Raw genomic sequence first — 23,535 nt, forward strand, 5'->3', positions numbered from 1 at the left:
GCTAATAAAATAATCAAAATATTAAGAAAATGCTGTTTAGACGAAAATACAACACATCAAAGTGTGCCATTGCAGTTAAAAAAAAAGTTATTTCTATCAATCGTTCTGTATGTTATAGACCTCTCTTTACAATAAATAATAAATACAATACAATAATTCTAATTAAATAAAAAATATTATTATTATAATGATTGGAAAAGTGTTTTTTTTAATCCCTGTTGTTTTCATTTTAGAGACAAGAATCGACTGGTTACACTTTTATTTCATTTTTTTTTTCACTCTTTCGAAACTGGTTAATCTGGGGACAGAAATGTAAATAAAAGTACAAAATAATCATTATACACATGGTGTATTTTATAGGACATGTACAGAACCGTGTTGCTTTTGTGTTTTACACATAGACTCGTTTAATTGCTGCATAATAAGAAATATATTTTTTCACCAAATAAAGAGGTATAAATAGACATGAATTTTGTCAAACATTTGTACGTTTAAGTGTGTAATAGTGTGTCGTCCCTTAGCAAGGAATTTTCGTTGTGCGCAAAAGTTAATATTCAATCTTATTGTAAAGATTGTATAATGGTAAAGCTGGTAAATTACTTCCAGGGTAATACAGTGGGGTAGGAAAAGCAATGGACCTCGGAACTGGCACCCGCAGCAACGAATTTTCTCTGAAAACGAGGGGCATCCCAACCAAAGTCTGCGCTGATGCGTGCGCCATGTTCGCAGCTTCCAGTTCCGCAGAGAGCTGCCGTTTCCATTTGTTCCGCCGGTTCTGAAACCACGTTTTCACTTGTGTCTCCGTTAACTGCAGGCTGGAGGCGAGACAGGCTCTCTCGGAGCTGCTCAAATAGCGTTTCATATCGAACGTGGACTCGAGCTGATAAACCTGACTCCGAGAGAAAACCGTGCGCGTCTTCTTCTTGGCGGAGCTGCTCTGTTTGTCCGGGCCTTCACGTTGTCTCTCTTCAGAAACGGGAGACATCTGGCTACACGCTCGCTCCTGCTCCTCTTTGTAATCCGGTAGTATGGATGGTGTCAAATGCGGCCGGCGGTCGATCCCATCTTGCACAGGTAGAAGTCCCTTTGTGGCACCTGCAACACAAAGATTTCGCCTTATCAAATTGCGCTGTAAAAACACAGTCCTTCCGATCTATTCATAATAATTATATAAAGCTTTCGTGCTTCTGTGTGGACGAAATGCATAACTAATGTTTGGATTCAATAAATGGTTGCAAACAGTTTTTAGTTTTAGTGTGGCACAAAAAGTGATTTTAAATGTTCGTCCATCATCAAATTCACTCTGTAGGGTTTTTCTATTAGGCTAAACATCGCCATTACGCGATACTTTACACAAGAGTTCATTAAATTTGAACTCCGACTGTTTGATCGACTGTTGAAAAGTTACAAGTGCCCTGTTAAATAAACAATACAATATGACTAACACTGGTGCACGATATTAATTAAATCATGTTACATTTAACGCTCAATTGACGAAATGTAGCATTGCCTCTGAAAGCCCGGCATAATCAATTAGCAGACTCGATTAAATTCGGTTAATTATTTGACCTTTCCCCTGTTCACCGAGGCGCGATAATACGTCGGATAAAAACACTACTGGAGTTTTATTCAGTGGTGGCAACAAGACAGTCACCATGATGACAAAAACAGTTTGTGCTTTATATAGCCTACTTTCTGAAGTGAGCGTGTTTTAAAAGTGAATTTTTGACTAAACATCAAGGCATCAGAAATGTCTATATTGACGATGGCGGTAAAAACTGTCTCATAATAAAAATACAAAGACACTGGCGGTAGAATCACTTACCGAGACAGGAGAAGTTCAGAGGCTGGTGCGGGTTGCAGGACTCTGGTACACCGGGCTCAGAGCAGTAGCAGTCGCCTGAGTCCTCTCCGGCGCTGCAGTCGTCCTCCGATGACACGGACAGCGTCCGCTTCCTCGGCTGCGCTTTCGGACTGTCCTTTCCAGCTGACCGGACTCCCTCGTTGGAGGTTCCCAGAATGGACTGGATTGTGAAGCTTGAAATGGGGGCAGGCGAGCACTTGCTTCCGCTGTCCTCCGAGTTATTCATTCTCGCCTCATAACAGTTCAAAAATGTTCTAAAAATGATACAATGCCAACGCAGTAATAAGTTCCGCTACACATAGAGAGTGTTCTCTTCTAATTTGAAAATGGTTCTTTAAAGCTGTTGGGACGTTCAAAAAAAACTTGTTTTTCGTGGGCTCAAAAGTGTTCGAATGCATTCCTCTCCACTTCCACGAGCTCTGGTCTCAAGGCGGGTCGAACGTGCCCTCATTTGCATGTAGGTAAGACCGGCGTTGACCAATCACGCGCTGAAAGCGCGCCCGGAAATTTCAAATTTTATAAAGGTTGAGTTCGTCAATGGCTCACGAGAAGTGCAGAGCGCTAGATGAATATGTTAAAAAGGTTAGTCATTTTAAAGGAAAAAGAATGTCAAAATGCAACAATGCAAACCCGTTTTTTGGCTAACTGTAAATCACCTTATGATAAACAATAGTATGTTTATAGAGTATAGCCTGTGTAACGCTGTAAAATATTATAAACAATACATGTAAAAAAAAAAAAAATTACCTTTTAACTTACAAATTTATAGCCTATTACATTTAGACATACAATAAATTCACTTTTATTCTTTACTAAATTTAAAAAGTATGACCATTTTATGGTGACTTTTGTATAGATTTGTATAGATTTGTATAGATTTTAATAATTAACATTTTTATCCTTGTTATGAGTTGTGCACATTTAGGTGTTTTATTTAGCATGTTATGTCATTTAGTTTAATAGTTTAAGCTTATTTAGTTATATTAGTTCAATGCATTGTTGTTTTATTGCATTTATTATTATTATTATTATTATTATTATTGATTACAGATGCTGGAGAGGCCGATTTTTGCAAAAAAGTCACTCTGGGCCTTCCATTGTACCACCTGTGCTATTAATACATTTTGCAGTAACACATTTATAATAATACTAAGAGTCTAAATAGCTTGGTATATTAACATTCTATAATTTAAGTACATAGTTGGGAAATGTAAAATATAGTGATCAAAATGCCCTCTCAGCATAAATGTATTTCGCACAACAAAATAAACTGCTGTTTTTGCACTGTGAATTTACGCCAAATGCTTTACAAAGCACTTGTCATGGTCTAGCTGTAGGCTGGTCAACAATATTTTGTCCTTTTCCCTTACAACTTGCCTACTTGACGGACGTTTGCCTGCAGAATATTACTGTAACGAGTAATTACAACCAACATTTTAATAGCTTTCTGTGAAATACTGGGTGTATAATTATTCATTGTCATGTACGTGCCTCTGGTTTTCCACTTTGATAAATTGTGATTATTATTGCTTCTAATTTAAGTAATTTCCTGCTCCCTTAAATCGACACAATATTTTTCTGTTTACATGATAACAAGCTTATTTTTTATTCATTTACTGATCTTAAGATTTTGACTTGTATTGGAGGCTCATGTGAACAGGACTCTGAACTATAATTAAAACAAATGTAACAGTAACTTTAAAATAAAGCTTGTTTGTCCGCTTCAAAAGATTGTCACTATATTTCACCATGCAATTAAAAGCTTAAGTAATCCAGAAGCACTTTTTAAACAGGTTTTACTGTGGACTGTGATCCTCACACAAACCCACTGCACAGACGACTATATGCTGCTGATCCACAGAGGTGTCTTCGTTCATGACTAGAGTTTTAGGCATCTCAAGCACATGGAGTTCTCAAGTTCATGCCTAAAACAATAGCCAACCTCATAATCACAAGTCATCTGAATACATGGTTTAGTTCAAAATCATATATCTTATTAAACAGTCGTTTTAAATTCCACTAGTCTTGTGCTATAAATGGCAAATTGGTCAAATAATCGAACATACAGTCTAGGAACTAATAATGGATCCTATCTCATTTTTCTTGAAAATAATAAACTCATTCCACGTCCATTATCTCCGTTTAAGAATTAATTTGATCATTATGGTGGGCTAATCTACTGCCTCTGCGGGCCGGCTAGAGCGGGCAGGACCCTGTTTAATTGATTGACTAATTGATTGGGGGGGGGGGCGCTCTCCCCACCCCTGACTCGTGTCTCGAGGGCAGCTGTGCCTCTGCCACATTAGCTCTCGTTAGCGTTTTCTAAAGGCTGGCGACACTTAACAAATGCTCTGGCTTTGTCGTGGTGACAGCGCGCGGACACCTAATGGAGCAGAGGCAGCCAGGGTTGAGCGATCCCGACTACAAATTTCAAAGGTCGGGAATAATGACACGAGACTCCCAACCATAGACTAACAGGGCCGTGCCAGTTCAAAACGGCTACAATTATATTTTTCTTTCTTTTTTTAAATTATTATAACTATATAGACTATTTATTATTTTTGTAAAGAAAATATAGATTAAGCAAACATCGAATAGGCCTTAATTAACCTACCAGAAAGAAGCTTTGATCTTAAAAGATCCATAGCCATAAGCAGTGTGTTTATTAAATTAACCACTGAGGAATCTTGATTTTGAAGAGCGTCTGTTTACAGTGTACCTATGGCTAGAACGAAACAAATATCATTGGGTGTTAGTTTGGTCTAGTAAGACCCTGGAAGGAGGCTACGACACGTGCACTATATACACGATGATGGAAACGATGTGGTTGATGTGTCACAGTCTGCAACTGTTTGGAACGGTTGTTAAAGAGACCTATTGTGAGCGACCATATGCCCACATATAGCCATTTAGTGCGTAAAATATGAGGGTCTAGTTCACAGCGGCCCTACGATTTATGGCGCATTCACATAAGGCGTGAAATCCGCAATGATCGTTAAAGAGCCGGTTTTATATACGCTGCGCTTGTCAGCCGAGGCTGGATGGCTTAAAGGCCGTTTAGACATATTAAACAAAAACAATACACCAGAAATGTAGCCCCTCATATATTCTACGTGTTCGGGTAGGAGGGAGTGATATTATCACAATTTTCTTTGAAAGCTGTTTAAATAGGTTTGAAAAAGAGCACTATAAGCTAGCGCGTGTTTGCTGTGAAGGCGCGTTTAATCCAAAATGTTGTTTTTGTTATTGATTATGAGCAATTTTATCTATGTGTTTCACAAATACCCAGACAGGTGAACCACGATGAACACCCAGCGATTGTGGGACAATCTGTCACGCGTTCACAAAGCTAAACATCTTTCAAATCCGGCAGAACAGGCGTTTTTGCACGTGCTGTCAGTGCATGCGGCAGGCAGTAATGACCGAACATACACATCGAGCTCTGGCAAAAATTCTTTCCACTTGAAAGACAGATGAAGTCATGGACGCCTTTGATCTGAAAATCAAGCTTCGATAAATATTAAACAAAGGGCCCTTTACACGTGTGTATTATGATATATGGCATGTCTAACTTTAAGATAAGGAAATTACCAGAGAAAATGATATCAATAAATTTTCTAAGTATAAACGCTGATTATGTTTCGATTTTCATTCAAGATTCTGAGGCTGGTCTTTTATTTTTTCTCAAATGGTTTTGCAGAGAGAGGGAGAGGGAGAGGGAGAAAGAGAGAGAGAGAACGCGAGCGAGCGAGCAGGCGGGAAGCTCAAGCCCTGGAGGTGTACAATTTATGTAATCTACGGCTGGGAAATGAATTGGGTAATTTATTGGAAAACAGAAAGTCAAGAAGATTGGATCAGTATAGTTCAACCAAGGGCTTCTATTCATCAAGATCCAATTAACAACCTAACCATTGAGTCTTAATGGGTTTCCAATCTACTGCTCTGATATACTCATCAATCCCTGAGGGAGAAATTAAGCGAATCGACCGCCCCTCGGCGTTGTGGTGTCATTCCTCTCCGCAACTATATGTCAAATTAAAAACACAATTAAAATTTAAACTGTTTCAATCAGAGGCTGCCCCGCAACCTATGTTTCACTTAATAGAACTTTGATGAAAATCTGATGCTCGCTTTCAATCACAAAGGCAAATGGGAAAGGTGGGGCAAAAAAAGAAGAGATCTTTTTCCCTGAATAACATCAAAACATTTCGAGAAAGTAATGAGCAAAGATAGGCCCGCTCGCTCTCAAGCGCGTTATACACGGGATTGAGTTCACGTTCTCGTTGTCTATTGTGGGTAAATGTGCTTTGCAGAGCGCTGAAAAACATTTCCCCCTACACAGCGAAAGATAATTCAATAGGGCAGATGATAGTCCATTTTGTCAGCCTCATCCTGTGACGCAGCGAGCTGCTCGAAAATGTGAGGTCGGCTAACTAAACGTATTGTGTTTTGTCGAAATTGTTAAATCACCGTTCCGTCAGTTTTGAATAGCCCAGGCTTTGATTAGCTGACAACCCCGTCATATTCACAAAGAAAACACTATCGCGCAAATAGGAATGATAGCCAGAAACTTGGGAACAAATTATGGGAGGGAATTGTTTAAATATGCACTCAAACTTGTTCAAACTCTTGTTCTTCTATATAGGCTATTCTCTTTCATCTGTGCTATCGCGCAAAGAACATTTTATCTGTTTACCCCACCTCCCTTTTTTGCATAAAGATATGGTCAAATGGAAATTATCGAGTTATAGGTTATATATATAGGCCTATTTTTTCAGTTTATGACAGTGGATCAAGGTCATCAGTAAGCCATCAGGAAAAAAAGAACTGTTAACAATGCCCTTGATTTGAAACAATATTTTACAGACGCTACCCGATCAATACTCGACAGGCAATAATGCCTGCGCGATCTATTAATTCACCGTAATGGGCTCGTGCTGAGCTTTCATTATATTATACGTCAATAAAGGAATTATGATTATTAGGCGGTGGTATTTGAATGTGCTCTTGGCTGAGTGCTCAGACCCAACGCAGAGTTGATTTCGACTAGAGGAAGAGTGTAATAGGAAGACCAATGCTTGTCGATAAGCCTGAATGACCCATATTAAAGTTCTCTCGATACTGGTCCATGTTTATTCCATTTTATAGGTTCAGTTTTAGTAATAGGCTTATATTACAACGAACAACGGAAATAGCCAACATATTGTCTGTAGAACTTCTGTAGACTAGTTGTTGTGACAAACTACTAAACTTAATTTAATTTGTTTAAATATTTCTAAAAATATATCAGTAGGCCTCGAATCTTAAGCCTAATTAATATTTAAGGTATCTGAGCATTTCAGACGAATCATTTTAAAGTAGAGTTGTTAATTATTTGTTGTTATTTTTGGTACTGTGGTTCATAATAATAATAATAATAATAATATTTTATTTTATGTTCTTGTAGTTATATAATTTAGTTGTTCTAATCGAATCTAACCTCTTCCACTCAACTCAATAATATTTTCCATTGGCTTAAGGTTTGTAGCAGTTAATGGGTCGTGTTTAAATTTTTGCACGCATTTTACAGCACCAGCAGTAACTCATTAGGCTACTTGCGATTTTGACCACGCTTTTATAACATAACACAACACATAACAATTGGGCACAGTTTTTACTCTTCCGCCTCTATCTCTCTCACTCATACACTCACTCACTCACTCACTCTCACACACACACACACACACACGCACACACACACACACACACACACACACACACACACACACACACACACACACACACACACACACACACACACACACACACACACGCATACTCTCACAATGAGCGTTAAAACTCTTAATGCAATTCCGCCAGCTCTCACCGATAATTATACGGTCTTATTGACAACGCGATTTTGCAAAACATCGTTTCTAGAGTCCCCCAGATTTAAAGGTGCACCTGCTTGTAATTGAGATGGTAATGGGTATTTCAGCTTGTTGAGGCGTTAAGTGAAACAATTCCGGTTTTGCTGCATGGTTAAATTAGCTCACCTTTTTATATTTAACATTATTTTACTTTATTTAATGTTTAGCCAAGCTCACTGAAAAAAATACATGGTTTATTCATAAATAAACTAATTAGCCCACTTAATGATTTAAATAATACATTATTTATGTAATAATTTATTAACATCCCTTTAAGCATATTTCGATGTTTTGCAATGTACAGAATTACTTCCAAATAATTTTAAAATTGTTATATACATAAATCGAGCCTCCTATAATTGGCTATAACTAAATTATTATGTTGGTTGTGCGATCTTATGTCAGTTTTGTCTCCCATGTTGATTTCTAAATTTGTATATAGCCTATATTATTTCCTGAAAATAATATTTTATCACTATTCACGCGAGTGCATTAGTTAGCAACATGTCCAAATTTACACATGAGCATTATAAATTGTGAGACATCAAAGAAGCCTTCTCGTTATTCGCCTCAACACAACAGTCGTGACACAAAGTCAGGGTTAGTCACTCAAGACAAGTAGACTTTAATAGTCTCCGTTTATTTCACAACAGAATTTAGCAATACAATGTAAAAAAAAAAAACAGCTATTACTGTACAAATGACACCTTTCCTCATTTTGGTTCGTTATATCTGTACATGTAAATTTACATCTGTAAATAATATAGATAAAAGTAAAAGTTTTTATTCTTCGTGTTTGTGTGTCTTCAGTTTAACTGCAATTTCTGTCAGTACAGCCTACCCTATGATTGTCCATTGAACGCGGGACCAAAATCGTTTTCAGCGGTTATCTTCTCAAACTAGGAACTGTTTGGTTTAAAAAAAACGTGTCTAAAATAAAGAGTTTCAAAAAGAATATTTTGCCTTAATATAAAGATCATACACAGTAGTATTGCACATCCGTGTTTAGGGCTGTGTGATCCCCCCCCCCCCGGGCTATAAAGAAATCGAACCATGTGTATAAAACATTTCCTTTGACGTGGTAGCAAGTTGATCTGTGATATTCATAGATAAACTGTAGCAGTTTTTAATAATAATAACAGTAAATTAACGAAGTCATTATAATTCACCACTAACCAACATCAACATTAGAAATGTAGGCCTCTAAACATTCGCCTTATTCATGTGGAGTTTATGGGTATTTTATAAGTTATATATAAGAAATGTATAGGGCTCAAATGCATGATAGTGCGTCTTTGTAAAAATTTTTTTTTTCTTTTCTGTCTTTTTTAACTATTTTCTAAACAAAAATAATTCGTCTCTTAGTTTCATTTTCCCCTGTTCTCTTTCCCTCTTCTCCAGTCTTGTAAAATCGTTTTAGTTACATAGTTACATATAAAAAGCCATCCCTCGTCCTCTCAAACCGGTCTGAGGAGTGGCACGGAGGTGACGATGGGATGCGAGTAGTAAACCGGATGAGGGAAAGTGAGCAGCGGCTGGCTTACGGGCACGTTGCCCGCTGTGTTGGAGCTTTCAGAGGCCGAGTTCTCGTGGTACAGGATGGGTACTCTCACAATCCTTTGCGCCGCTGCGTGGCTTAGGTTGGCGGCCTCTAGCTCTGCGGCCAGCTGACGTTTCCATTTGTTTCTGCGGTTCTGAAACCAGATTTTGACTTGGGTCTCTGTGAGGTGAAGGGAGGCAGCAAGGCCCGCGCGCTCTGAGCTGCTGAGGTAGCGTTTCATGTCGAAGGTGGACTCCAGCTGGAACACCTGACTCCGCGAGAACACCGTGCGAGTTTTCTTTTTCCGGCAAGGTTTCTTGTCCGCGCCGCCATCGCTCTTCTTCCAGTCGTCCAAGCCGCCTTCTTTTTTACTCTCTTCGGTGTCGCTCTCCTCGAGGACGATCTCGTCTCCACTTTTGTTGTCGTCTTCATCGTCCTTGGCATCCGGGTCTGATTTGAGCACGAGCTCAGGTGAATCTCGGTCGGTGCCTGTGATCGGCGAGGAGTCTCTCGCTTTCTGTGCTGCTACAGTAGGAGAGCTCAAATTAGCATTCGTTTTCTTTCAGAAACATATTCATATCAAGTTTCACAGGTCGCGTGATTTTGCCACATGACAGGTGCAAACAAGTGTGGATCGTACTGTCCAAATCTCAGTGTTTTCAAATTTAAGCATTAAAAGAAAGACAATTTCAAAACAGTCAAATTGTATATTAAAAGAACGTAAAAAGCTTATGCAAAATGCTTAAAAACTTGTATGCTTATATTATTTATAATATTTCCGGAAATCTTTTCCAAACTACAGGCTCACTTGAATCCAATTAACATGACATACTATGCACCATCATTGACTAGCAGAACCACGCTATTATTTATGATAAATCATAACAAATCAATGCACGCTTCACAAAAAGCAGTCCTGAGAGCTCAGATCTTACCTTCTGTTCTGTGAAGGTGCGCAGATGCACTGAGTGTGTACGGGTACCACCACGCCGAGGCACGCTCAAGGTAAGCCGGCAACGCAAAGCGCTGGGTCGGCAACTCAAAGCGAGGAAAGTTTAATTCCCCAACCTGAGAGAGCGAGAAGCCGCCATCAAGTCCTGCTTTAGTTGTTGCCAAAATAGGCTTAGGCTTTGACGGCTTACTGTCAGAATTAAGAAGATTTTTTATGAAAAATGGAGAGTCTTTCGCCGAAGCACATGTATCCTGTGTTGTTTCGGGCATGTTGGCTTGAAACTCGGGCTTATAATATATTTTGAAAATCGCTAAAAATCTTTTTTTTTTTTTTTTTTTAATCTGTTAACAGTTTGAAGGTCCTTGGTAAACTCTTCCAGTAGTGGGAACTTAAACGCGGTTGTTTACGGTCAGCACTGACTTTAATAATGCGGAGCGAGATAAACAATATTAATCTTGCTGATCATCTTCCGAGAGTTCCTTGGTGAAAATGATGCTCACCGCGTCCGTCTGGCGTCAGATGCTAATGATGAAATAAAAATGTCACCCGAGTTAAATGCAGAAAGTATACGGCGATTGGGCACGTACAATAGCAAATGGGATGAAGGGAGAGATGGGAAGTGGAGAGTCTGGAGAGAGGAGGGGCCTCCTAGACTCTTCGCGTTGGCTGCTGGGCTGAGAGTTCTCTCCTGTTATTGGTCTTATATAGTCCAATTAGGTGGCAAATGAGAACGGACCATTAACACAAAGGAACAAGGATTTAGCTCAAGCGGTGCGCCGATGAAGGCAATAGCAAAAATGTGGTTTAGGCCACGAGCATTGCAAAGTTACAGTTGACTTTTTATCAGTACATCTCTAAAAAGTTGATTACAGACGTTCTATATTTATTTGGATAAAAACCCTTAATACACTGGCGTACACAACTGCAGCTAGGGACAGAGATTCGGAATTACACACATACATTTGGAAAAGGTGTCGATGTTGCAAGAAAATTTTCTTCTCTTTTTTCGCATATACAAACAAATAAACTAAAGCATAAATCTAACCCAAGCATGTTGATTATTTGTAGTATCAAATAATTTGTACAAGTAGCTATACTTAAAATGCATTTGTAGTTGCTATATTAATAAACACTTTATTGCCTATTATACTGTAAACGATATGGAAAACTATTTTGTTTTCATTTTACATGTAGGCCTAAAGCATATCGCGAATGCAGTGTGCATATACTGGTATATGTCTTACAGATTATTTTTTCTCTCTAAAATCAGGCGTAATTTTGTATTGTTAAAGCTGGCCCTAGGAGCCTTTATACGTTTTTAAAAATAGTTGAAATCATTAGGTTGATTCAATTAAAATCATTCAACCATCCATTCTTTATAAGCATTACTTTTAAACTCAAATATTTAGTACTTTCTCTTTGCAACCAATTTAAACATTCGATCCATTTGATACTTTTTTAACTCCGAGATCTAAATATGAATGGATTATGTTTTTAAAGTATTACTTTACAGTTTAACAAAATTATAATAATACTACTACTACTACTACTAATAATAATAATAAACTCCCAAAACAAAACAAAATCCTAGAAAAGAAAAATTAAACCAAGAGGTCATGAGGTCATAGTTTTGGTGCCACTAAATGTTGAGTTTGCTCTGGTGCAACACATTGGCACTTTAAAAACATCAACGAACTCATGGACTATAAAGTTCCCAGCGTTGTCCATCTTTTTATTTCATAAGTGAATTGAACAAGTCTCAGATTGAACAAGGCGAGAGCGTCCTCTATGGGTTAAAAGAATCACTGCATGCTTAAAAAATAAGACAGTAAGCCAAGTCAACAAACCAATAAAATCCATCTTGTTGCTGTAAAATTACTAAAATGATTCAAGCCCTTTAATAATATAGTTATATCAACGGAGTAATTCACTCTTGATCATGATAAAACGGTGAATATGAAAACAATAGCATTATTATTGTTATTATTATTATTATTATTATTATTTACTACTATTATAGTAATAAAATATTTAAAGTGCAAATGTATAGGAATTACAACTTAAAACTGCTGTCACATCTGATTATGATACTATTGATTGCTGTTAAAATTAAGCTTGACATGTGATCCACATTTTTCTACTTTAACTTTGATTTCTAAAGTGGTGACATGAAACAAAACAGACCATGGTTTTCTAAATAACAATGTTATTTTTAATGTAATAAGATTAACCTTATTATGTCAAAATAGTAGACTAACATTTAATTAGCTATAAGATTGTAAAGACATTGTACAAAGACAAAGAGTCGGTTTGATTTAGCAGAATAAATGATAGTTTGTAAGACGTTTAGTTTTATCAGACAAAATAAAGTGTAGAGCAAATAAAATTTACTTTGCAACAGTTGAAATAGTTTATTTTTTATAATTTATATGTTTACTTTCATTGCATAATTATCTAAAACTACGAGAAAATAAATCGTTCCCTAGCGCCATCAGGTGTTAGGTTAAATAGCCCTAGTCAATGTTACTCATGTAGGCTACAGATATATTGCAAAGTTGTCATGTTTTATAAGATTGTTTTATTAATTATTTATAATAAAATTTAATACAAATATCTCTCATAATGAAAAAGAAAGATTTTTGATGCAGCCCCCTCTACAAAAATGCATGTTATAAACACAAGTCTTTTTTTTCTAGTAGCCTTAGAATAAAAAATGCAGATGTTTTATTGCCGAAATAATAATAATGGGATTTAGAGGATCTAATGCAGGCCTAATGCATTCAGTGTAAACAGCGCACAAATGGTTCACGCAAATAATTGTATCCGTGAATGTCGCTACACACGAACCTAAAGACTAATCAGTGTTCGCTGCATGCCTTTATTGGGGGCTTGTTCCATGTAGCCTAGGCTATGTGTAGATATTTCATATTAGTCTTAGTGCCGGCTCTTTGTGTCTCTCTGCCTGGTGGGAAGATATAATGTTCCCTGACTTTTAGATTATTTATTTCAGAGCGTGGAGTTATTGATTATTTCACCAGGAAAATGACGAATGACAGAACGGAATGACACGGTCAGCAGGTTCTATTAAAGAAATGATAGTATTGCTCATGGTTTGTTAAAAGGTCCAGTTTAGATACTTTATAGGTTTAAATCCATCATCGTCTAACGACCCCGGGAGATGAGAAAAGCGCGCCGCGCGGTGACAATGACCCGACGCCGATAACTTCGGACTGTAATTGCCCACGTATTATATATAGATTTTTGTTTTGATATCTTGTGAGTTTCTCTCGTCTGGTCGAAATTGTGATAAACGACATGAGTATAATATCGAAAAGCAACCACACGGTGAAAAATGGGTGAGGAGGTATTCTAAACCTTTAACTCTTGGATGTGCGCTTGTTGGATCTCACGCCAATGTGTTTGGTCACATCAATATAAAAATATTAAATAATCATGTTGATGCTAATTATTTTTAAAGGTCTGTTTTGATAATTTTATTTAAATGTGGCATCACCAGATTTATTGTATATATATTAGCCTAATTTATATAGATTTATTACAGATTTAGATGGACTGATCATTTTAAGAAACTTCAGTAATGCCACACTAAAATATTGTATAGCTTGAATGCACTTTAAGCTGCTTTATATAACAGTATATATATGCCAAATGCATGAATGTAAATAAGCTAAAAAGAATTCTAAGCAGCATTATTAGCACACTTAGTCTAAACCCTGATCTGTATAACCGACTTGTAGAAAATGACCACATGCTCTCTCCCAGTGCATTAATGTCCAGCACTACTGAAACGAGGCATTAAAAGCTTGAAGGTCAGACTGCCTGTCTCACTGTAACACACACAATGGATTTAAACATGGCATTTAAGTTGTAAAGGACTGACTGTGGCCTGGCCCTGACCTGGCCCACCTTAATTGGGATGGTGGAGCTATTGATTGGCTGAGAGATAGTTAGAGGCTCTGAGTTACAGCCTGATTAGCCAAGTATCAGAGAGCTGTTTTTATATGCTCATTGACCACGGAGAAAAGAGCAGAATTCAATGTCACTTAGAGGGTGAGAGGAAGCTCTTGCCAAGTGGGCCACAGGTCAGTTCACGTCCATCAGGACCATGGTTGTACGTCTATACTCATAGGATACTATTCACAGTTTTCTTTTTTACATTTGTTTTTAACAGTGAAAGATGTTTTGAACCCCACTTACTGTATGGACAAAAACAATTCTTTTTTTTGTTTTTGGTGAACAAGCTCTTCTAAATTACATGAACAGTTGTGAAGATATGTGCTTATGGTAGGAGAATGTGGTGTCTGATGTAACACCTCGTGAACCGTAAATGTTGCTTCAGAGATGTTCAACAGGTTTCCCTGACCCTCAGTGTCCTACATTGCTGCAATAATCTGTGTCTTCCTTGTGCCAACCAAGAGCTAAAAGACCCCATTCATTCTTTCTGACATGGCTGAATCTGTGGAATGGCTTTGCAGCACCTGTCTGGGTTCACACACACACACACACACACACACACACACACACACACACACACACACACACTCACTCACACAGGTGATGCCTTTCGTAGAAAAGCCAGGTGTGAGCGTTCTTGGGCCAAGCGTTCTGACCGTGTGTCATTGCAATGCTGTAATCGGGTTGAGGCAGCAGTGGCTCCTCATCAGTGTCTGAAGGGAGATAGAGATATGGAGCCCGTTACAAATGGCCCAAATGCTCAGGCTCTGAGGAAGCCCATCAATAAAGCAATTTCTGGTGTCATAACAGCAGTGCTTTTGCTAAAGCTAACCTTTCAAAAAACTTTTCCCTCTGCAAAGCACTGCAGCCCCGCCATTAGAGTCCTGCCTTGTGAATTTAATGGATTCCGTACAAATAATATTCCACCATAATGGAAAAGGTTGAGGTGGCTGAAGACGGATGAAGTCATAAACACCTATAATTGAGAATCAAAGACCGATAAATTTTAAACTGCTATCCATTTTCCCCTTTTTTTCCCAGATGATGACCTATGTCATTCTGGCTGCAGGAAAATGGAGGAGATTATGGGTGGAAATTATAACAATAAATTTTCTAAACATACACCTTGATTATGCTTCGATTTTTTGGGAAGGAGAGCAGAGAGAGAGAGCGAGCGAGAGACGGTTGGCCTGGTTGGCTGAAAACTTGCTGGCTAAATGGCCCCATAAAATAGCTTCTGTGTGCTGTTTCGCCCAGAGAGGCCAGGCGTGCCTGGAGGTGTCATTTTCTTCCCCTAAATGGGGGGAAATGAATTGTGTAATTTATTGCAAACTGAAGCACAGTGAGATTAGATCAGCATATCCCATCAAAGGCTCAACAATCAATCTGCTCTGCTTTAACAGCTTGAGACGCATAAACCAGGGCACCTAATGGCTTTCCAATCTAACAGATTGATAGACTTATCTGCTCCCAGGGGATGTATTAAGAAAATCGGCTACTTTCACACTCTTCCCCACCACTTCTGACAGAACCCACTTTTTCTCTCCCTTTCTTTCCCCACTCACAGCCCCGATTGTAGATATAGAGATATAAATACATTTCTATGAGATGTGTTTTAAAGGTGGGTGGGGGGGTGGGGGGTGGGGGGGGGGTGGCAAAGAGGAGAAGGAGAGGCAATGGAGACTGAGCTTGTTATTTGTTATTTAGATGAGCGTGGGGGTATGAGAGGAGGGAGAGAAGCTCTTTAATGAGCTGATTATTGCTCGTTGTTTGGAGCCGAGATGGTGAGCAGTCACTCAGGGCCACTTATGAACACATATAAATGTGGCCATAGCAACCAACCTTTCCTGATTAGAGGAAACAGAGAGACGTGCTGTAATGGGGCTTATTAATCAAACAAACTGAGTACAGTAATTAAAACGGGTCATTTATAGGAGCTTTAATTTCATTGTCATGTCCTCAGATACAAGCTTACATATAAATACTTCCACATTATTAATTGTATTATTGTCATTAGATATTAAATATGCATTTTAATTAAAATGAGTAAGCTAATAGCAGCTGTCATGCTCTGGAAAAGGATCTTCATAGGGAATAACGTAGATTTAAATATAATTCTATTCTATTCTATTATTATAACATTATGAATATAATTATGTTATAAACTTATATAGTGTTTTGCCATAGTTGCACTTGCTCATAGTTTTTCAGGTAGCTGTGCAGGTAGTTTTCTTGAAGCATCTTGGAAACGTTGCCACAATTCTTCTGGATTTAGTCTGTCTCAGTTTGTTCTGTTTCTTCATGTCATTCCAGACAGACTGGATGATGTTGAGATCAGATCTATGTGTGGAGCACTGGCTGTTGTCAGACTCCTTGTGCAAACAAAAATCTCACTGGATTATTACAATTAATGGAAAAATGAATGTTTGCACATGTAAACTGATATTTCCTACTGACACACTACAGCAAAACATAGCTGGTGAAAATACTAGTGTTCTTATAATTTTGGCCAATTTACACACACACACACACACACACACACTCTCTCTCTCTTCAGACCCCATTCTTCACAGGTCTACAGGCCTATTTACACACACATATATAAATATGATAAATTATATGTATATAACAATTTAAACAAGAATAATAAGAAATATTGTAGACAATAAATACATGTAAATAAATATACTAAATATACAGATATATGATATACACACACAATTATATATCATGAATTTAAAAAATATATATTTATATTAATTTAGCATACACACATATTATTTTTCTGTGTTAAATACAATTTACAATTGAAATATCTTAATTAATTAATTTATTTATTTTTATTTTATTTAAAATAGTACATTTATATGTTTTCATGATTAACATATTAACCTCATCAGCAGCCCAGTGACATTATAGACAAATATGTTTGTCCAGAACACCAGTGCTGATTCCCACTGCAGGTGTACGATGACTTCTGTTTGTCAGCCAGCCTGTCAAGATAAAATCTAAACCTCAAACACTGAGAGTGAATGAGATGTTATCAGCATGGACACAGAGAATAAAGATCTCCTACCTCCCTACATAATTAAGCAGCTACTGCCACCGCTCAGAGAGAGCAATGAGAGGGGGCCGTCTTAGAGGAGAGAAAGAGAGAAATAAAAGACAGCGACAGACTTCTATGGAAAAGTACTCATGAATGACATTCACAGGGATCTTATACTAAAAATGAAACTGGCTAAATAAAGCCTACTACACATGTAAGGCTTAATAGAAAAATCGAATGAGATCTAGAGGAGAATAGAATTCATCTTGAATTAAAGATTAAAAGCCCTTGTTAGTGTCACCCCACAAATCCATTTGAGATAAGACTCTTTTTATTTGCCTCACATCATCCGATCCGTTCTTCATGACGACCATATTGGATCTCACATCTGATTTGTACCAGAGTCCTGGGGGCAGAGGGGCATTTTCTCCCCATAAATATCAGTCTAGCCCCACATGGACCACAAATCAATGGCAAACAAATTTAAATGCTGTTCTCTCCCCTTGCTATACTATCAAATACACACACATGCAACCACTGAAGAATGTAATTAACAGTATTATGACAGATATGACATGACATAAGTTAGATGCTAAGTATGTATACCTAAAATTCGCAAATAAATGTTAGTACAGACGAGTACAGACACGTGTGTACAAATCAGACAGAGGCACTTATTTTAAATGACGATGATAGGACTGAGAGGTGATAATGATGACTAGCTGGATGATGATGACAATGAGCATAGACAACTAAGATGATAACTTTGTAATTGTGTGCTTTTGTACAGTATATTAAGTATTTCTGAAACCAAAACTAATCTATAAAATGCAACAGGAATAGTTTAAAATCTTGATACTGTTTTCACAAACCCAGGAGTAAATCTAGGCGATGTTTAATAATATTTTTCTTGTCAATTTCAAGCTGTCACTGTCTACAGATGAAAGTGTACTTTATGAGACACAATCTGTTATGCGGTCAAAATTAAGCATTGATTATTTGTAAAAACATAAGTGCAAATCAAATCAGTGCTCCTAGGAAAAGATATATGGCCACCCAACATACACACACATGAGAAGTGAGCCAATTATCGACCGATTGATTTTATGCACTGCGCATTTTCACCTCTGCTTTAATTCTATTCATTCAATGTTAAGACTCTTCTTTCTTTTCTGTTCTCTATGGCAGTGAACATTGTTGCTATAAAGCCCTTATTCCCTGGTTCCAAATGAAACCTTTCCCTCGACCTCTTATATATTTTGTTCTCTATTTCGCTTTAATAGCACTAAAATTGGTTACATATTCTTTTACAGTCCCTAGATGCCACTGCGCCCATGTTGTCATTCGATTATTTATAGAAAACTATTACATGCTTACATTAGCAGCTTACTTCCCCCATGTGGCCTACAACTTTTTTTTTTCTTTAAGAAAACCACAAAGCTCATTCTTTACAGGTCTACAGGCCTGCTGTTGAAGTCTTCATTGGACCAAAGATGAAGGTGAAGAAAAGTGCATATGTGTGTGCTAAGGAAGATGGAAAGAAGAAGAAGAGCTCTGAAAGTATAAGGAGTGATAGGATCTTGAAAAGAGAAAAGGCTAGTGTGACAGAGCCAAAGAAAAACAGAAAAGAAGCCTCACAAAAGACCAGAACAAAAAGAATAAGAATCAAAGGGAGACACAGAAAGTGAAAAAACAGACACTAAAGGTGTATAAATCAGCCAATAAATAATTTATACATTATATATATATATATATATATATATATATATATATATATATATATATATATATATATATATATATATATATATATATAAATATATATATATATATATATATATTATCAAAAGTGACATTAAATATATTCATAATTTTACACAAAAAAATCAGCGTAGATGTAAAATGTGAATTTTGTAAAATGTACTCCAATTAGCTCGTTACAAAAAAAAAACAATTTTACAGTTTACAAAAGATTTGTTAAAGAAACTGAAAAAAAAGTATCACAGTGTCCACAAATGCACAACAGTTTTCTGCAGTGATAAGATTATTATTATTTTTTATTATTATTTTTTTTTTGCAAATTATCATATTGGAAAGATTTCTGAAAGATTAATGGGACACTGAAGACTGGAATAATGGCTAAAAATAAACAGGAATATATTACATTTTATATATATATATAATATTGTTGTAATAATTGTAATCGCATAAGATTTTATATGTCAAAATGAAATTAATAAGAAAAAGGTCAAATATTTGAGCATTTACTCACATAAAAAAATTAAGTAATTAAATAAATAAATATGCAGTTGTTTGACTTTTTGTGGCTGATGAAGTGATGAATAGATTATGAAGTGCGCTGAATAACCTCAGTAGCAAATGCCATGATTACCTTAATCACACGAACAGCTTCTTGTGATTAAGATAATCATGGCATTTGCTACTGAGGTTATTCAGCGCACTTCATAATCTATTCATCACTTCGTCAACCACCAAATATGTCAAACAACTGAAAACTCAGACAGACAGATAAATTGATTTATTGGCTTTTGTTTATCTACAGCTCTTTATCTATTCTATTTTGTTGCTCCTTTACATGAGCCCCATGTTTATGTTCATAAACTTCCTACCGCTTCACAGTCCGGTTGGTTGTCAGTGTTGTACAGGTGAAAGGCATGTTATTAATGATCTCCCCAACTGCACACTGGCATGGTACAGTGCGTGTCGTGTTTAAATTCCTCCCCCTATGCATTACAACAGAGAGGACCAGCTGCACTAGGCCCAGAGATCGATAAGAGGTCATGGAGGTCGAGGGTCATTCCTCCCTCCCATTACGACCTGACCACTCACCTCATATGGTGACTAACGAGGCCTACTGAGCACAGTGCAAGATAAGAGCAGCGTTCAGGGAAAGTGAATAATACTAGAACGGCTATTCATTCAGACCAGAATACAGAGGTAATGGAGTACTTCCTTGTTACGGCATCAACTTGTGTGGAGAATAAATAAAACATACTAACCACTGTGATGTGGAAAGCAACCTGGACCTTTGTATAAAAATGACAGTAGAGAATGGGCTACAGAAAACACTAGGCGGAGAGTCATTTCTCCATAGTAAAATATAATGCGATGCTATAGAAAACAGCTTGTAAAAGAGTCGTAGCTGAAACCTATTAAAAAACAATGAACAGGATTGGAGGTGCAGAACTTCTGCTCTAGTTTGAAAAAGAGATAAGGAGTCTATTAGACAATGATACGCTTTAATGAATATTCAATACTCAATTGGACTGGTCATTTCATTAGCCCTCATTAACCTGAGATGACCTTTGTGCCTGGATGCTGTCTAATACACATAGTCAGCCAGGAAAGAACAGCATGTGCACACAATAATAAATGAAGATTTTAGATTTACTTATATTAAACGTAAGTTTCTGGCTTCGTTTACAATACTTCTAGAAATGATTTTCTATGGCACCACACTATATTTACATGGTATTTACATTGGAGAGGCATGAGGTTGAGTAAATTATGAACTGGGAGAAATGTCTACAAACGTCTACTTAATCTGCCAAGGTACTTGCAAATTTCATGGGAAAACCATCTTCACCATGTATTCTTGTGTGTACATATGTAACCATTTGTGACAAAGGAGACTAAAAATAAACTACACTCTATCCAAATTCAGCGTTAAATCAGCATACCCGTGCCTGCTTTTGAGAATTCAAAAGCTATTTCTAATGAATCTCCCTGGTTCAGTGGCCCAGTGTGGCAGGGAGGCGAAGGGGTGGTGCCGCTGGATGCACTTCACTGTGTGCACTGGCTTGTGTAGAGCCATGTGTTTTAAAGATTTGACAGAAGATGCTCTAAATTATCTGCCTTCAGACAGTGCCATCCATTAGTTCCCCTCTCATTGCCGAGCATGAAATGCGAGTATTGGGGCAACTGTGCGTTGGGAGATATCATTCAGGACCATGAGCTATGGCCAAGCACTGACAGTCAGGATAAATGCCCCCACTTTTCAGGCTGTACAAATGGCATTTGGCCACAATAATTCAGCAAAGGACAGTTCATTCCCCATCCAGAGCGACTGGACCCAGTCAAAAGCTATTACAGCATCTTCTTTATTAGTGCCTATGGTTTTGGTGTAGAGATCCTCAGATAAATACAGCTAAAATGCCACTTCACTCAGAAATATTGGCCCATTCCTCTGCTGCCTGACTGGGCCCGAATGGCAGCCTGTTTTAGACATTATAAACCTTTCTGAAGTCACACAGCGCTCCTGCCAGCCATCTGTCATGCTATAAGTACCATCATTTGCAGACCAATAGAAGTGATCAGTAGTTTTTCCCCCAGGCTCCAAGCAAGGCATCATAGTCAAAGGAATTGATTATCACTTTATCATTTAAGTATAGCTTGCTTTGAAGAATAATAACTCACGTTTAAGGTGCCAAATGGCTTTGCATATAGCTCAAAACGCCAGCCATTTAAGAATAATTGTGTAATTCGTCATTTGTGACGTTGCTTTATAGTTTTTTGCATCTCGTCGAGGCTAAAGAGCTCGACCGAATAGAAGCGTGCTGTCACCTGTGAAGTTTGAAAATCTCACCGGCGATGCTTTAATTCGTTACCGGGGGACGCGCGCGCGTTCAGACTTCATAAGGTGACAGCGGTTTTATCGTGCGTCGCCTCGTAAAGTCACGTCATCTGTAGGACGAGCCCGACACTTTTATTAAACAGATATTCACCGCGTGCTCGCAGAGAGATGTGCGAAGATAAATCCTCATGAATAACTGAACTGTCTGTTTGAGGATCGGCGTGTCATACTAAAGTCAGAACGTGCTCCAAGCCGCACATACTAGGCCTAGGAGGAGGTAAAATTATAGCTTTCATGAAATATATGTGACTTTTTATTGCGTTATTTAAATGAATACATTGGCTATACATATTAGCATAGATACATAGATAGATATATAGATAGATAGATCTAGGCTATAGGTAATTTTAACAAAAAAAAATAAAAAAAAAATAAGAAGATATAGACATTTTAATTGCCAACAGCAATAAAATTATGTGTGTTGTGTGTGCGTAGCCTATATAGGCCAATCTAAAGCTGAAGCATAATGAAACTCGATATATAGCCTACTGTATTATCCTATATTTTATATATATATATTTTATATTATATTTTATATTTTTATATAATTTATTTGTTTTACTCTGCTTTCCTAAATAAAGTTTACTCTGTCGTTTGCTTTCGTATGCTGAGTGACAGTCCTTTTATTCACATAGGCCCTATAGGCTATTTATTGATTCGATTTTGGCTTATATTCCAATCATCCAGATTGGACCAGATATTTTAGAAAATTAGATCTGGCATTCGACTAAATGAGAATTTCCTGTATGGAGACATTGGCTCGTTCACGCAGGAAATTAATGACAAAAAACGCCCATCTTTGTGTGTGGCGCGCGTATCGCCGCTAATCTGCGCCTTTGTGCAAATGTAACCAGGGCTGCTCTTTGGCAATCGAGCGCAACGCCACGGCTTTGAGAAAAACCACTTGTTCTGTCGCATAATTAGAGATCTCATACCCGCTTTGTGATGGGGGAGAGAGAGGATCGAGGGGGCCTTGTTTGCCCATTTAAAGTGTGATTCAGATAATAGTGTTCTCATCAAAGGTAGCAATTACATTCATTACACAGGCGGCCGCGAGGAAATTAAGTGGCAGGAAAATGAAAAGCTTAATATGTACTTCCTTTATCCTATTTCTTTTCCTTTCTCTCCTTCTACACACCCCCCATAACGCACTGGGGTGGGGGCGTAAGATAGGGTCTCTCCAGAAATAAATAGTCTTGGGGGCGTGAAGAATAAATCCAGCCGTGGTCCTCCTTCACCCTTTAGCAGTAATGATTTGGCGTTGGGGCAGCCGTTTCTATAGCTGCGCTCTTCAGGCAGGATTAAAAGCCTTTCTTCGGGGGCTAATGTCCATGGCAGCCTTTAAATGACTCCAGCATATGATTGCAGTCTTAAAAAAGTGCTCAGGGGCCTTCTCCAAATTAATACCCAATTTCTTTTCAGGAGAAAATGAATTGTTTCGCGTTCTATAAAACCACAAACAGCACATAAATCAAGCGCTTTGCAGGAGAGAAGGGGGCCCGCTCGTTCAAAGGCTTTTAAATGTGAATTAGGGCAGCGGGGGAACTTGGTCTGACTTACCCCCGAGCAGGTGTAGACGGAGCAGCTTCAGACAC

General features: G+C 37.7%; 2 protein-coding genes across 2 annotated transcripts; both read right to left on the minus strand.

Moving 5' to 3' along the window:
* Nucleotides 1-244: 244 nt before the first annotated feature.
* Nucleotides 245-2,289, minus strand: hmx2 (H6 family homeobox 2). The gene is made up of 2 exons (XM_059521018.1): nt 1,826-2,289; nt 245-1,095 (listed from the first exon to the last, which is right to left on the minus strand). Exons 1-2 carry the CDS (start codon nt 2,088-2,090, stop codon nt 548-550), a joined length of 813 nt encoding a protein of 270 aa, XP_059377001.1. The 5' UTR covers nt 2,091-2,289; the 3' UTR covers nt 245-547.
* A 6,083-nt stretch (nt 2,290-8,372) lies between these two features.
* On the minus strand, nt 8,373-10,919 carry hmx3a (H6 family homeobox 3a). Its single transcript, XM_059521020.1, has 2 exons — nt 10,249-10,919; nt 8,373-9,838 (listed from the first exon to the last, which is right to left on the minus strand). The coding sequence occupies exons 1-2, from the start codon at nt 10,532-10,534 to the stop codon at nt 9,231-9,233; spliced, it is 894 nt and encodes a 297-aa protein (XP_059377003.1). The 5' UTR covers nt 10,535-10,919; the 3' UTR covers nt 8,373-9,230.
* Between the last annotated feature and the right edge of the window lie 12,616 nt (nt 10,920-23,535).

This window comes from Carassius carassius, chromosome 32 (genome assembly GCF_963082965.1).
Source record: "Carassius carassius chromosome 32, fCarCar2.1, whole genome shotgun sequence".
NCBI classification, from domain to species: domain Eukaryota; kingdom Metazoa; phylum Chordata; class Actinopteri; order Cypriniformes; family Cyprinidae; genus Carassius; species Carassius carassius.

Excerpts from the sequence above, each read along its gene's own strand:
- hmx2 (XM_059521018.1), bottom strand. The coding sequence starts at position 2,090 with ATGAATAACTCGGAGGACAGCGGAAGCAAGTGCTCGCCTGCCCCCATT. Across the intron at positions 1,096-1,825 it reads TCTGAACTTCTCCTGTCTCG|GTGCCACAAAGGGACTTCTA; the intron begins GTAAGTGATTCT and ends TTTGTGTTGCAG.
- hmx3a (XM_059521020.1), bottom strand. The coding sequence starts at position 10,534 with ATGCCCGAAACAACACAGGATACATGTGCTTCGGCGAAAGACTCTCCA. Across the intron at positions 9,839-10,248 it reads GCACCTTCACAGAACAGAAG|CAGCACAGAAAGCGAGAGAC; the intron begins GTAAGATCTGAG and ends CTCCTACTGTAG.